Source organism: Anas acuta, chromosome 3 (assembly GCF_963932015.1).
Source record: "Anas acuta chromosome 3, bAnaAcu1.1, whole genome shotgun sequence".
Classification (NCBI taxonomy): Eukaryota; Metazoa; Chordata; class Aves; order Anseriformes; family Anatidae; genus Anas; species Anas acuta.
In genome coordinates this window covers 110,912,207-110,925,120 of record NC_088981.1, presented here as the reverse complement: position 1 = coordinate 110,925,120, position 12,914 = coordinate 110,912,207, and the positions used below count along the sequence as shown (strand labels likewise).

Sequence of the window (12,914 nt, the reverse complement as noted above, 5' to 3'; positions counted from 1 at the left end):
TTGACTTCTAAAATAAAAATAAAAATAAAAAATAAGCTCCCTCTAGCATGGTTGAGATTGGATTCCTCTAATATGGACCACTCCTTTACAATTTTCTTGCTTTACACCTATCAATCTCCTTTTTATATGAGATCTCCTTCTTATATGAACATTCATTCTTCTAATTCTGCTAACATGGGGACAGTACTTGTGAGAGTGTTACTTGCCATGCAGGTTCTGCTGGACAATAGCTAGAGTGCATAGAAGATCTAAGTACATCACAGAGAAACATCACTGTGTCCCTTTAGAAATGCTGATTGAAATCCCAGAGCATCTCTTTCCTCTATAAAACTCATGGTGATTTTTCAGTTAAGTATCTTGATTATGGGGACACACCAGCAACAGGAACAGAGCGATTACTATAAGGACGAATGAAACAGAGTTTCACATCTGTTCCACGTGTATGCACGTATCTTTTAGTGAGCTGGAAGGCTGAGAGCATTAAAGATAAGGGAGCTCCTGAAAGGCTGACATGGGAGGTGATGGCACACTAGGACACAAGTAGAAATTACAACTTTGTGAAGGCGAGCAGCCAAACTGAAAGGAATCTAGACAGAGATGAAAATTCAATCCCCAACAAGGTTTTACACCTGAGATTCTAGTTTTGTTAACAAAGTGGTGTCTTGTCCTTCTCTGTTTGTTTATCAAATGGTAGAAAATCTTTGTATGTTTTCTGCAGGTGAAGAAGCTAAAGGGAAATAGGTGACGTGATAATTTTTCTTTGTGATTTTATATATGAGGAATGGATATGATTGCTTGGAAAAAGGCAAGGAAAAATAAGTCTAATTCAATGAGAAGACTGTACGATCACAACACACACATGCAAAATATTTATATATATATATATATATATATATGTACGTGTAAACTATATGTACAGATTTCTGCTTACCAAGGCATGAGACGGCCCATTTTTGTCCATTTACTTTTGCTAATAAAAAAGCCAGCAACAGGATCAGTAACTGCTCCTGAGGCTTTGCCAATGAACAGCACCAAAGAGGCTTGGAACGGTGTAATCTGAAAGTACAAACACAGTACTCTGAACAAGAGCCATTGTTCCCCAGTACAATGAAACAGCATAAAGCAACTTTCCAGAAAGAACCTCAGTGTTTTAAAGAGTAATGTTCACTCATTTACAAAACATGGCTGCTGCTGTCATAGAAATTACTACTGGTTACTCTATTGGTTTCCCATAGCAAACAAACAAAACATTGAGACAGGCATCATGCAAAATGAGATAAGAGAGAAAAAGTGCAAGGAAAGGGAGATTATAGACATGCTCAGAACTAGGAAGATGAGGCAGATGGTCAAACAGGAAGTCTTTGGTTTAGTTTTAAAACCTGTCAGAGTGTCTTCGTAACTTTCCCCTCAGCTTGTTCCCTACCACAGTCCCATTTCCAGATCACTGTCTTGACCTGACCTAGACAAGAGCCGAGGTGGCTGTGGACATGCATTCATGCTTTTTCATCTCCTGAGATTACCAATAAGGCTGCCAGCTGGTGGCACGAGGCTGCAGATCACAGAAGGGTTAAAAACTTGTGGTTTCTCCTTGAAGCACCTAGTTCATGCCACCAAAACTATAGGCCTGAAAAAAAGTCATTGAAATCTATATAACCATGAATGTTCTCTTAAATCTTTAAAAAATAAACATATAGAGAGACCACTGAAACAGCCTGTGGGACTGTGAGTGCAGAAAACACCCTTCGTCTATATGCGACTTCATGCCCTCACTTCTTTAAACCAGCTAGAAGCCTGGTAAATGCAGCAAATCCAACACCAAGTTGGAGGTAATACATGTATTCCCTGCTTTTCTGCAGGGTTTATTCCTCCCAGGCAGCATCGCCTGCCTTCAGCTCGCACAGGTCCCCTGTGTACAGAAATTGCTGTGGGTATTCCCTCAGAGGTGAAAAAAAGGAGCAACAGTGTCCAAAATATCCAAGACAACCTTTGTTAAAGGCAGATGCTACACACTTCTGGAATCACACTTGCTAATTTTAGCCCAAATTAGGGGAAATTGCAGAAATAGTTAATTTTCCTGCCACTGTCAGCTCCAAGACACGTACCCACCCCAGAAAGCTTAGGAACAAGGAAGGACTGGGGTTGGTACTGCAGCAGGTAATGACAGCAGCTCACTGAGCATCCCATTGCTGTACTACAGCACAAGGCTGGGACGTGTCCCACAGCACCGTAGTGGGGTCCAGGCTGGCCACCACCCGTGACTTGTGCCCTCCCACTGCCACGGTGACAACAAGAACAAAATAATGATGCAGAAAGATACAGCAGGTAAAATAATGTGTTGATATATGGACATATGGGCAAAAAGTTTGAAATTAGGTGGGTTTTGCATTGGTATCTTGCTCAGATAATGTGAGTAGACAGAAAGGAAGTAAACAGAGGTGGGATACCTTGAAAATTAAAGGAGGACAAGGAGGAAAGTTAAGACCTTTCTTACATTAGGAGTGGAGTCTTTGCACAGTCTCCCCATTTTCTGTCATCTACAGGGGTTTATACATCCCTTAACTGCATTTTCTTTCCCTAAATTTAAACAGTTTCAGCACCAGTGCCAGCAACTTCTCAGTGCTAATGCAAAACAAGATAAAATATGCTAAATTCACCCATTTCAAAAGGGAGAAAGACCAGGATCATATTATCAGAGGTTTTTGAGTTTTCTAGTAATGTGATTCAAGGCTTCTGTGTGGTTTGCAGTTGTATTTGGGTGTCTGTAGCTTATACAGGTAATTTAGGTGGAACATGGAATTCAAATGGAAAAAGTATAAGCTACGAAAAGTGAATACAAATGTAATTTTCTTAGAAGGTGCCCAGAGTATGCAATAAGTTTTATGCAATAAGGTTTACACATAGTGAGTTTCAGTCTCAGAAAGAGCTGAAACAGTTCTGCCCTCTAAGTGGGCAAGATTTAAATTCAGGCACTGACAATAAAATGACATACTCTCCTCTGGGAATATATGGGGAAAAGGAAAAAATAATAATAATAATAAAAATAAAATATGGGAATTCAGAGCTGTTGATCAGGCCTTGAAAAAATCCCACCCCTGCAGGATTACTTCAGAGAACAAATTAAGCCATCAAGGAACAAATAATTAAGGCCCTTAACGAAGTAATAACAGTATTCTTACAAATGTTAAGCAAAATTATAGGATTTCAGTAGAAGCTTGTTAACAAAAATAATGATGTCATTTATTTAGGTAGCATCCAGAGATGCAGGAATGGGACCTGAGCTTCCTGGACACTCTACACAAACACATAAAGAAATAAATGCTCCCTAGGTTCAAGATTTTGCAGTTCCTGTTATAAGCAGAGGATGGGGAAATTCCCATATTTATAAGCACCCTAGAAAATTGTATTAGTGTCTTCCTCATCCAGTTCATGCTTCCTTATCTCCATCCTTGACGCAAGTATAAAACAGTTGTGCTCAGAGCTGCATGCGCCTCCTGCTGCACCTCCAAGCAGTTCCTTCTTCTACCTTCAGCTCTTCTCAGACATCCGCTTGCCATCCTTGACACTTCTGTCCAAATCTGGCCCCTTTTCCTGTGACTTTGACCTCTACAAGACATTTGTAACTCCTCTGCCCTTGTCATGATATTCTGTCTTTCTACATCTTAAAGAGCAACTGGATAAATAATATTGATCCAGAACCTCCTTTTTTGTTGTTGTTATTGTTGTTGCTTGTTTGTTTGTTTATTTTATCCAGCAAATAAAAGCAGTCATCATTGCTGAACTCTACTATGGTTTCAGCCACAGCTGTTTTCACAGCCCCTGAAGTTCAGCCTTTTCTCCCTAAAATCCTTTCTTCCACACTACAATACCTTATCTGTCCCACTTAGCTACCACACAGACATACAAGACAATCCAAAACAGTGAAAAATGCTTATGGGTTCATTTTATTTGTTTCTCTGCTGCCCTGGAATCTAGCTGGAGCACTGAAAGTCAGCTGAATGGGATGACTCCGGCTGCTTTTTTTCACAAAGTGTATTTCTGCACTGGAAATCCACACACCAAGAGCAAAGAGCCTTCAGGAAGGATCACTCAGCTTCTTTGCAAAGGATAATTATCTTAGTCTAAACAAATAAAACTGACATGAAATTATGATGACTACTGGATGCAACTGCAGTAATTTTAGACTAAACTGAATGAACGAAAATTCACAACCTCAATACGGTACTAAGAGTGTTGCAGATGTCTCCTATCTTAGACACTCTTGATATCAAGAACTTCTTTTGCTTGTGTCTGCAAGTGAGAGAGCTCTGGAGTGCCTAAAGCTCTACTGATGATCACAAACTAAAAGGAAATGATGGCCATTACAAGTCAGAAAGGAAACTAGTGAGAAAAACATTTTTCCAGACAAGTTTATGCAGCTTCCAGAATGCTGAACAGCTAAAGGCAATGCTAACAAGACAATTTAAAAGCATTACTAGAGAATTTACCTTTTATAGTTCTAAGGACATTTTTGATGACACCAATGTTGAAGGAAATCTGTAAAGGTTTCTTGTGCTACTTACATGAGCTATATCTAGCAGGTAGATCTGTAGGAAGAAAGCAGCAGCGCTCCCAGCCACTTGGTTTGGGGCACCTCCTATTGCATAGCATAACTTGCGACAGACCGAGAGCCTGTATTCCTGTGCAAGGAGAAACAGAACAGTTGATGAGAAGAACAAAGTACACACGATAAAAACTGCAAAAGTCATAATAGTAAAGTCTGAGGCTAACACCAAATTCAGGTATTGCTTCACAGGTATTCCATTAACAAACCCATATGCCCTAAATCCCTACCATCATTTGAATGCTGATTGTTCGGGTTTTTAAGACTTTTTGTTCCTACAATCAAGTCACAGTGTTCCTACACAGGAATCTAGGTTCACCTACCTACTTCTCATTAGCTATTCAGACCAGGTTGTTGGACGAGGCCCCGGCCAACTGATCTAGTGGGTGGCATCGCACCCCATGGCAGGGGGTTGGAATGAGATGGGCTTTAAGGTCCCCTCCAAGCTAAGCCATTCAATAATTCTATTAAAAATGAACCAGTTTACAAGCAAGGAGAAATAAAATGCAGATACTGTAATTCTGCTTTCTGGTTGTGTCTTGGAGTGTTTAATTCAGATTTTAAAAATGCTGAAAACTTTCCTTTTTTTTTTCACTTAAAATAATTTATTCTATTAACCTTTCAGACCATGATAATTGATATATGCTTTCTTACCACAATAATTAGACAACATTCATATGGGAAGAAAATTTCTACAGTCAAAGGCAGACTGAATACACTGCAAAGATTTGTGTCTCATTCATTCTTCACTTTGCCACAACTTGCTGGTGAGACCCTGGAAAAGTCACTTGACTTTCTCTGTCTTTTTGCTTTCTTCTTTTTTATTTTTTAAACCAGTGAAAATTGATAAGATAGAGAAAATTACTTTGGGCCCCAAGTACTGTTTAGGAAGGACTAAGACACTCTGTGAGTTTCAAAAACTTTTACAGAACTTCTCTCCCAGCTGCATTTTGATGTGCGTTTGAAAAGTACCATAAGCATCCAAGAATATTCTTCAATAGAAGTGACAAATAACAGTATGATTAAAGCTGAAAATAAGGTTTCAAACTCATAATTAGAAGACAAAAGATGTACAGTCTAATAGAAATGCTAATGAAGAATTCTGTGTTTTCCACTACTAACAGTTTCAGAATACCAGAAAGCCTTTAAAAATACCTCAGAGTTAATGTCATGATATAAAACTCAAAGTACAGGGAGAAAATGACTCTATTAATCTTGTATTCCTTTCATAGAGACAGCATATTCAACCTAAATTTTGACTTTTGAGAAATTTAACACATATTCAAACCTTTCTTAAAGGCTGCCGTCAGGAGAAGTCAGGACACATAAAAAAAAGAGTAGCAATATTAATCATGGATCTGCCCTCTCTCTGAACTGAATACATAAGCCCTAAATTCTTACATTAGATTGGGATAAAAATAGATATGGTAATGAGATCCAAAACAATGATAATATTTGGATACATTACCTAGCTTCTGAACATTTTAAAATGTACTAAGTGCCATCATCTTTACCATGTGATAGAGTTTTGATAAGTTTTAGACTTCTAGACAGAGCCTTTCATCACCTAATCGTTCTCCTTCAAACTGTTTTATCTGAGTGGGCGTGAGCAAGCAAGCAGGAGTATCAGGACACTTCTTCTGTGTTGGAGAGGAAGAACAAAAAGTCTCAGGCTAATTACAGCTCTCATTACTGGCCTAGTTAAGTGTACAACCACCTTCTTTAGGGGTGACATCCCGTTACTCCACCCCAGCAAAGCGAATGGTGTCAGGGCACTAGCTGCAAATCAGGGTCGCCACAGCGGGCCTCGCTTTTACTCCAGATTGGCAATTCTCTTCCTCCCGGGGAAATAAAAAAAAAAAAAAGGAGAGTGATACACAAGCACAAGACAGGCTTCACCAGAGAAATGTACTATTTAATTTGATAAAAGAGACTTTAAGCCCAACAAACAGACATTTGTTGTACAAAGTAACCACCTGCTTTTCATACACAGGTCCTGTTAAGCTGGGAGCTGTCTACAGACCCCACACGTCTACTAATCTTGTTCATTTGACTTGCAACACAGTTCTCCTGAGCCTTGCTCCAGGGACCATGTACTTTTAAACCTAATCACACTGTTTTATTTTTTAATCATACCCTTCTCCTACCCCACCTCCATCCACCTAGAAATTCAATTACTTTCGAAATTTATTTTCCTCTGATTCCTTCCCTTCTGAGCTCCAAGCGTTGGCAACACGACTTCCAGCTGAAACCAAGGGACTAAGTTATTGCCATACAAATCCCAGGTCCCAATTCACCCTCAAAACAAGCTGAGAAAAACCTTCAGATCCATAATGCCACTTTCCTACTTACTTTCCCTAGCAGCTGTCTACAGTGAAGGGCATGAATAAAGAAAAAGCAAATGTCTTGGTGTAAAATACATCGTCCCAAGATCTTTTTGTAATGCAAAGAATAATTAAAGCTGTGGTACAGAAAACAGTTGACCAAGATCTCAATTTTCAGGCTGTAGGCAGCACTCCTCTCTTCAGAACGGTTTAATGGTTAGCAAATTTACCACCTTAGCAATCTTAAATTCTTTGGGGGGGGGAGACTCTCACTATGACTCCACACACCCTCAGGATGCTGCTCAGCTGCTTTTTGAACCGCGTTCCCTTGACTCTCCGGCAAAGTTAAAGATAAGGTCACAGCAGAGGCTACATCCCCAGCAATAGCTGGTTTCGTTTTGGGGTAAAATGAGACACAGCACACAGAGGTTCCTGCTCTGGTAGCCTCAGAGCACAGGCAATCAGCATTTTGTGAACACCCCGAAATGGAGGCTATATTCTGACCAGCACGTGTAGCACCTGCGCTCCTTTTATTTTGCCTCATTAATTCCGGAGCTCATTTGTACTCGAAGCCATAACACACTACAGCAGCTCAGCAGACAAATGACACGCTGTGAAAGGAAGTGCCGCTTTCCTCATTTCAGATCTGCTGCCTGGTGATTTCACTGAGTACCCCTGAGCTTCTATCTGCTGCAAAATAATTATGCAGACTCCACATTACATTGCAGCGTCTCTCTTCCAAAAGAAGCACCCCTTAATCTATTTTCCCTCTTCATATAAAGTTATACCATAACCACTACATTTTCTACCTCACTAGGAGTGATTCTCTGTACCCGCGAAGTGGAAACAGTTTCTTCTTTCTAAATTCCTGGGCATACCGTTAAGAGTAGAAAAGATTACAGTATCTGGATGAGCAAGTCCTCCTTGGTTGCGATTACATGATATTGCTAATGCCTGACCTCGGAAGCTGGGCTCGGAAGGATAAAATGGACGAGAGCAGAGCAGGACGAGCAGCAGCCTTGTGCTCCCTCCGAGCAGCTGCCAGAGGTTTGCTCTGTTCCTCTTAAGACTGAACTCCCTGCTGCAGCGCGACCTCCAGCAGCAGCAATTGCTTGATTGCTGGGGAAGCCAGCAGAAGCTTTTTCACCTGTGCAAGTTCATCGGTAAGCTGAGAGTACTGAAGAACTCACTAGCGAGCTGAATGTGTAGGCAGCAGTCAAAAAAGGAGCAAAACACAAAATGTTTGAACCAAAAATTTTGTTTTGAGACTCCTTTTTTTGTAGTTGAATACAAGCATACTGGATTCAAAGTGCTCCTACAAGCCCTGGAGGAAAGGTGAGAGGTAATAGAAAGGAAGGTGAAGTTATATATATATTTTTTTTATTTTCAGATTAACTGGAAAAGTTTGTATTTACACATGCCCCAGTCACATAAAAGTTCATTTTGTCTCAAGGTAAATCAAGAAAGCATAACAGGTGAAAGATTTGATTTTGCTCCTTAAATAGAGTAAATTTAACCATTGTTACAGAAAAGTCATGCATCTAATGCATCCCAGTTCCTTTATTTTTAATTCGCTTGTGACTTAAACCATATGGAACAGAAATTGAGTATGATGTTGAGAACAAATCACGTATTAGGAAAAAATAATAAAGTCTTTAGCACATTGAAAGCAACTCTTGGCAGCTGTCTGAGGATATTTCATGGCATGGATTATGGGCATAAGGGGCTGAGGTAAACATTTTGTCCTAAAGCTGTTATTATCAGTTCTGCCAGAACTGAGGGACCAAGCCATTTATGAAGAGAACGCCACCCCTGGAAGGTTCAGATAAGCGTTTTATCAGAGAAACAATGGAAGTGCAGCTACCGAGGAGTCGGCTTTTCTCTCTGCGTAGATTAAAGTTTCAGCTCTTCTGTGGGCAACCGTACAACACCCTCTTGAAAGCAGGAGGCGGAATGGAAGAGGTGGGACCCCTGGCCCCTCACGGCAAGTTTCTTGGGGTCTTTTTGGGTTTGTGACAGGCACGAACCCATAGCTGATGAGGCATAATTGGGGTAGAGTTGGGACAGGGCTTGGGTGCAGACCTCGCTGAGAGCACCGAGTTTGGACGGGCAGCGCTGAGACACCCGGAGCTGGTGGGGAAAGGCTCCCTGAGGGGTGAAGGGAGACGCTGTGCCGTTTGCAGCCACCCAAGCGGACAGTAAATGCCACGCAGTACCCTTGAGGGAAAACGGCAGTTCAGTCGATCTTCTCCGTGAGAGAGAAGGGGGGGGGGGATTAGGTACATTGAGGTACCTCACTGAGGTGCGCTGCACTGTGTAGAGCAGGGCAGCAGCACGGTGGGGCTGCCCCAAAAAGCACCCTAAAAGAGCACCCTCCTCTCTTTAGCGGCAACGAGGCTCCGGGACAGGACTCCCCGCGGGACACCGCCCCGTGAGGAGCCCCCTGACAGCCGCCATTTCCCCCCCTCAGCCCCCTTACCTCCTCCTCAGCCTCCGGGCGCTCCGGGGCGTCCCTCGCAGCCCCAGCCATGGTTAACTGCGGCCAACCCGCCCCCGTCCTACACCTGTGAACCTGGGGCGGGGCGGCAAGGAGAGGGAGAGCCGCCGAGGGACTTCCCCCCCGCTGCACGTGAAGGCGCTATCGCTCCCAGCCGCATTTCCCCTTACGGCTGCACGGCCGCTGGCAGAAAACCCCGCAGTGCCCTGTGGAGGCATGGAGCCCGCTGTGCCCCCTCGGATCCGCCTCCCGTGAGGTGAAAGCGGGGCTGTTTTGAGTACCCTGGACAGCCCCGGTGGCCGCGGCACACGCCGCCCGCCCCAGCCGCTCCCCTCTCAGGCGGCAGTGGTGGGCGGGGGGCTGCCAGAGCAAGTTCTCAGCGCTGCAGCCGCGGGGAGCTCTGGTGTGGTGAAATCTGCCTGAGACAGCCTGAAACTGACACCTTTATAAGGTCGGAAAAGACCTCCGAGGTCATCTGGTCCAACCACCTCTCTGCCACCAATGTCACCCACAAAACCACATCCCCAAGCACCACGTCCAACCTCTCCTTGAACACCCCCAGGGATGGCGACTCCACCACCTCCCTGGGCAACCCGTCCCAGTGCCTGACTGCTCTTTCTGAGCAGAAATGTCTCATTTCCAACTTGAACCTCGCCGGCACAACTTGAAGCCACTCCCTCTGGTCCTATCACGTGTAAGAAGAGGCCGACCCGCAGCTCCCCACCCCTTCCTTTTAGGCAGTCGCAGAGAGCAATAAGGTCCGCCCTGAGCCTCCTCTTCTCCAGACTAAGCCACCCCAGTTCCCTCAGCTGCTCCTCACAGGACTTGTGTTACAGACCCTTCACCAACTTTGTAACCCTTCTTTGGACACACTCGAAGGCCTCAATGTCGTTCTTGTGATCCAGGCAGTACAAGTCCACCACCACTACTACTTAACCCACCAGTTCTTAGCCCACCAGAGTCTGGCAAGTGTTCTCCATGTCAGGGAAGAAAAAAAAAGTGCATTTTGAACTATGAAGTCTTTCAAGACAGCCAAGGAGAAGATGGTTTAAGCAAACCAGCACATATCTGCCTGTTTTGCGAAAAGTACAACTAATCTACACACACAGTGCTTCCCGGTCAGGCCAGCTCCAAGGGCTGCTGTTGCGGTTCCTTATCTGGCAGGCTCACTTGAGGCTACTGCAAACCATGCCATGAAGGACTATATGCAAATCCTGCACAACCTCATTTGACAAGAATCACTGTAACAAATTTGGAAAATTCTGAAAGAACCAGGTACTGAAATGCTCCTTCTAGCACAATATCATAATTGCTTTAAAGAAAAACACACTCAGTAACAACAAAAACAGACCTTCAGCACAAACTTCAGCTGAACTTGGGGCTTTAACAGGCCTTGTTTGGAACTTTCTGAAGCATTTAGACTCCAAAGCATCCTTAAAGGTTGAGGTCAGATTCTCAATGGCTCAGTCAATCCCTTATCCCAACACTGAGTTTGTTCTAAAATGCTAGGCTGGGTGTAAACTGTACATTTTGAACTTCAAAATATGTAACATTCAAATTCAACATGTAGTTGTTTCTCTTCATACACAGTATTTAAAACACAGTAAATCTTTGTCACCTACATTTGTGTGTTCCTTCACAATGGACAAACTAGAGAAAATATTTTTTGTTGTTGTTTTCTAGACTATTTCAATTTTCCTATAAATCACAGAATTTCTAGGTTGGAAGAGACCTCAAGATCATCGAGTCCAACCTCTGACCTAACACTAACAGTCCCCACTAAACCATATCCCTAAGCTCTACATCTAAACGTCTTTTAAAGACTTCCAGGGATGGTGACTCCACCACTTCCCTGGGCAGCCTGTTCCAATGTCTAACAACCCTTTCAGTAAAGAAGTTCTTCCTAACATCCAACCTAAACCTCCCCGGCCCAACTTAAGCCCATTCCCCCTTGTCCTGTCACCAGGCACGTGGGAGAACAGACCAACCCCCACCTCTCTACAGCCTCCTTTAAGGTACCTGTAGAGAGCGATAAGGTCGCCCCTGAGCCTCTTTTTCTCCAGGCTGAACAAGCCCAGCTCCTTCAGCCGCTTCTCGTAGGACTTGTTCTCCAGACCCCTCACCAGCTTCATTGCCCTTCTCTGGACCCGTTCAAGCACCTCAATGTCCTTCTTGTAGAGTATGTTAATGTATGGGATTTACTCTAAAGTGAAGCCTCATGCAGAAATAATTAATAACTGCTAGTACCTATGTGCTTCACAAACTCAAGCATTGATCAAGCAAGGTTTGCTGTTGCTTGACCAATGCACAACAGTTGTTTGCAGCACCAAGCAAGTGATTAGCAACCTGTAGCATCTGGACAGCTTAATTGGCCTTTATAAATTGACCAAAACCAAAAAGATTGAAAACAGCTCAGTATTCACTCCAAAGATTTTCTTCAAATTAGAAAATAAATTATCCAATCAGTTTTTTTTTTTTTAAAGGCACTTTCTAGTCCAAAATGGGATTAGTGCAGTCAGCACGACTTTGACCTTTGAGACACTTGCTCCTATTCTGTAATTAACTCGACTTTCAAATTACCCTTTCGAACTGAAAACAGTCTACCACCAAAGCTGTTGCCAGAAAGTTGATTTCAGTGAAGCATGATATACAGCCGAACACAATCAAGCTACCCAGTCTCTTAAATATTGGTAGTACTTCAATATTAATTAATGTCTGCTAAGTATTGCTCCTTTCCACAAACACAATCTTCTGATAGCAACCAGAAGTGCTTTACTTACCTTAAATTTTTAGCACCACCACCTATTTCATTTCAATCAATCTTGCATTAATCATTTAATTTCTGTTGAAATTCAAGGGTACTGTACTGCGACTTAGAGGTTTCATGCATTGCTTAGGTAAGAACAGCTGAGCTTACAATCAAGTACATGCTTCTCTCTAATACATGACTTTACATTAAGACAAATCCGGAAGCACTGATTGATAAAATCCACAGTTATGGATGTTTTGCAAACTGAGGGTTGGATCTGCATCTGTGGGTGGCTTGTCTCTTCAATTTCACCAGGGGATTTGCACTTTTCTTCCTACTACTAGCAATCTGGAAGGCTTTGCATGCAATAGAGCATAAGAACAGAATTTAGTGGTGTAACTTGCTACATAAAACTGAATGACACAGTAACACATCATGCTTAGAGCATTGAAAACAGTTAAGAACTGCATAATTTTCAGAGATTTGCTTTTTGAATACACTGAATACGTATTTGTGCAGTTGACTTTCATTTCATTAACTGTCCTCAAATGTATTGTGAGTGCTGGAGCACTGGCACAGGTTGCCCAGAGAGAGAGGTTGCAGAGTCTCCTCCCTGGAGATCTTCAAAAGCCATCTGGACATCGGCCTGGGCACCCTGCTCAGTGTCCCTGCTGGAGCAGGGGCTGGGCCAGATGGACCCAGAGGTCCCTCCCACCTCAACCCTTCTGTGATTTTGTACTAGAT

At 42.9% G+C, this 12,914-nt stretch overlaps 1 protein-coding gene across 1 annotated transcript in view; it reads right to left on the bottom strand.

Annotated features, from left to right (window-relative positions):
- The window catches only part of MFSD2B (MFSD2 lysolipid transporter B, sphingolipid), a 41,537-nt gene extending 28,674 nt beyond the window's left edge, over positions 1–12,863 (bottom strand). Inside the window, exons 1-3 of the mRNA XM_068678739.1 lie at positions 9,404–12,863; positions 4,560–4,676; positions 932–1,056 (exon numbers count right to left, since the gene is read on the bottom strand). Of these exons, the coding sequence (XP_068534840.1) occupies positions 932–1,056; positions 4,560–4,676; positions 9,404–9,454 (293 nt within the window). The 5' untranslated portion in view covers positions 9,455–12,863. The remainder of the gene's footprint in view (positions 1–931; positions 1,057–4,559; positions 4,677–9,403) is intronic.
- Positions 12,864–12,914: the final 51 nt, after the last annotated feature.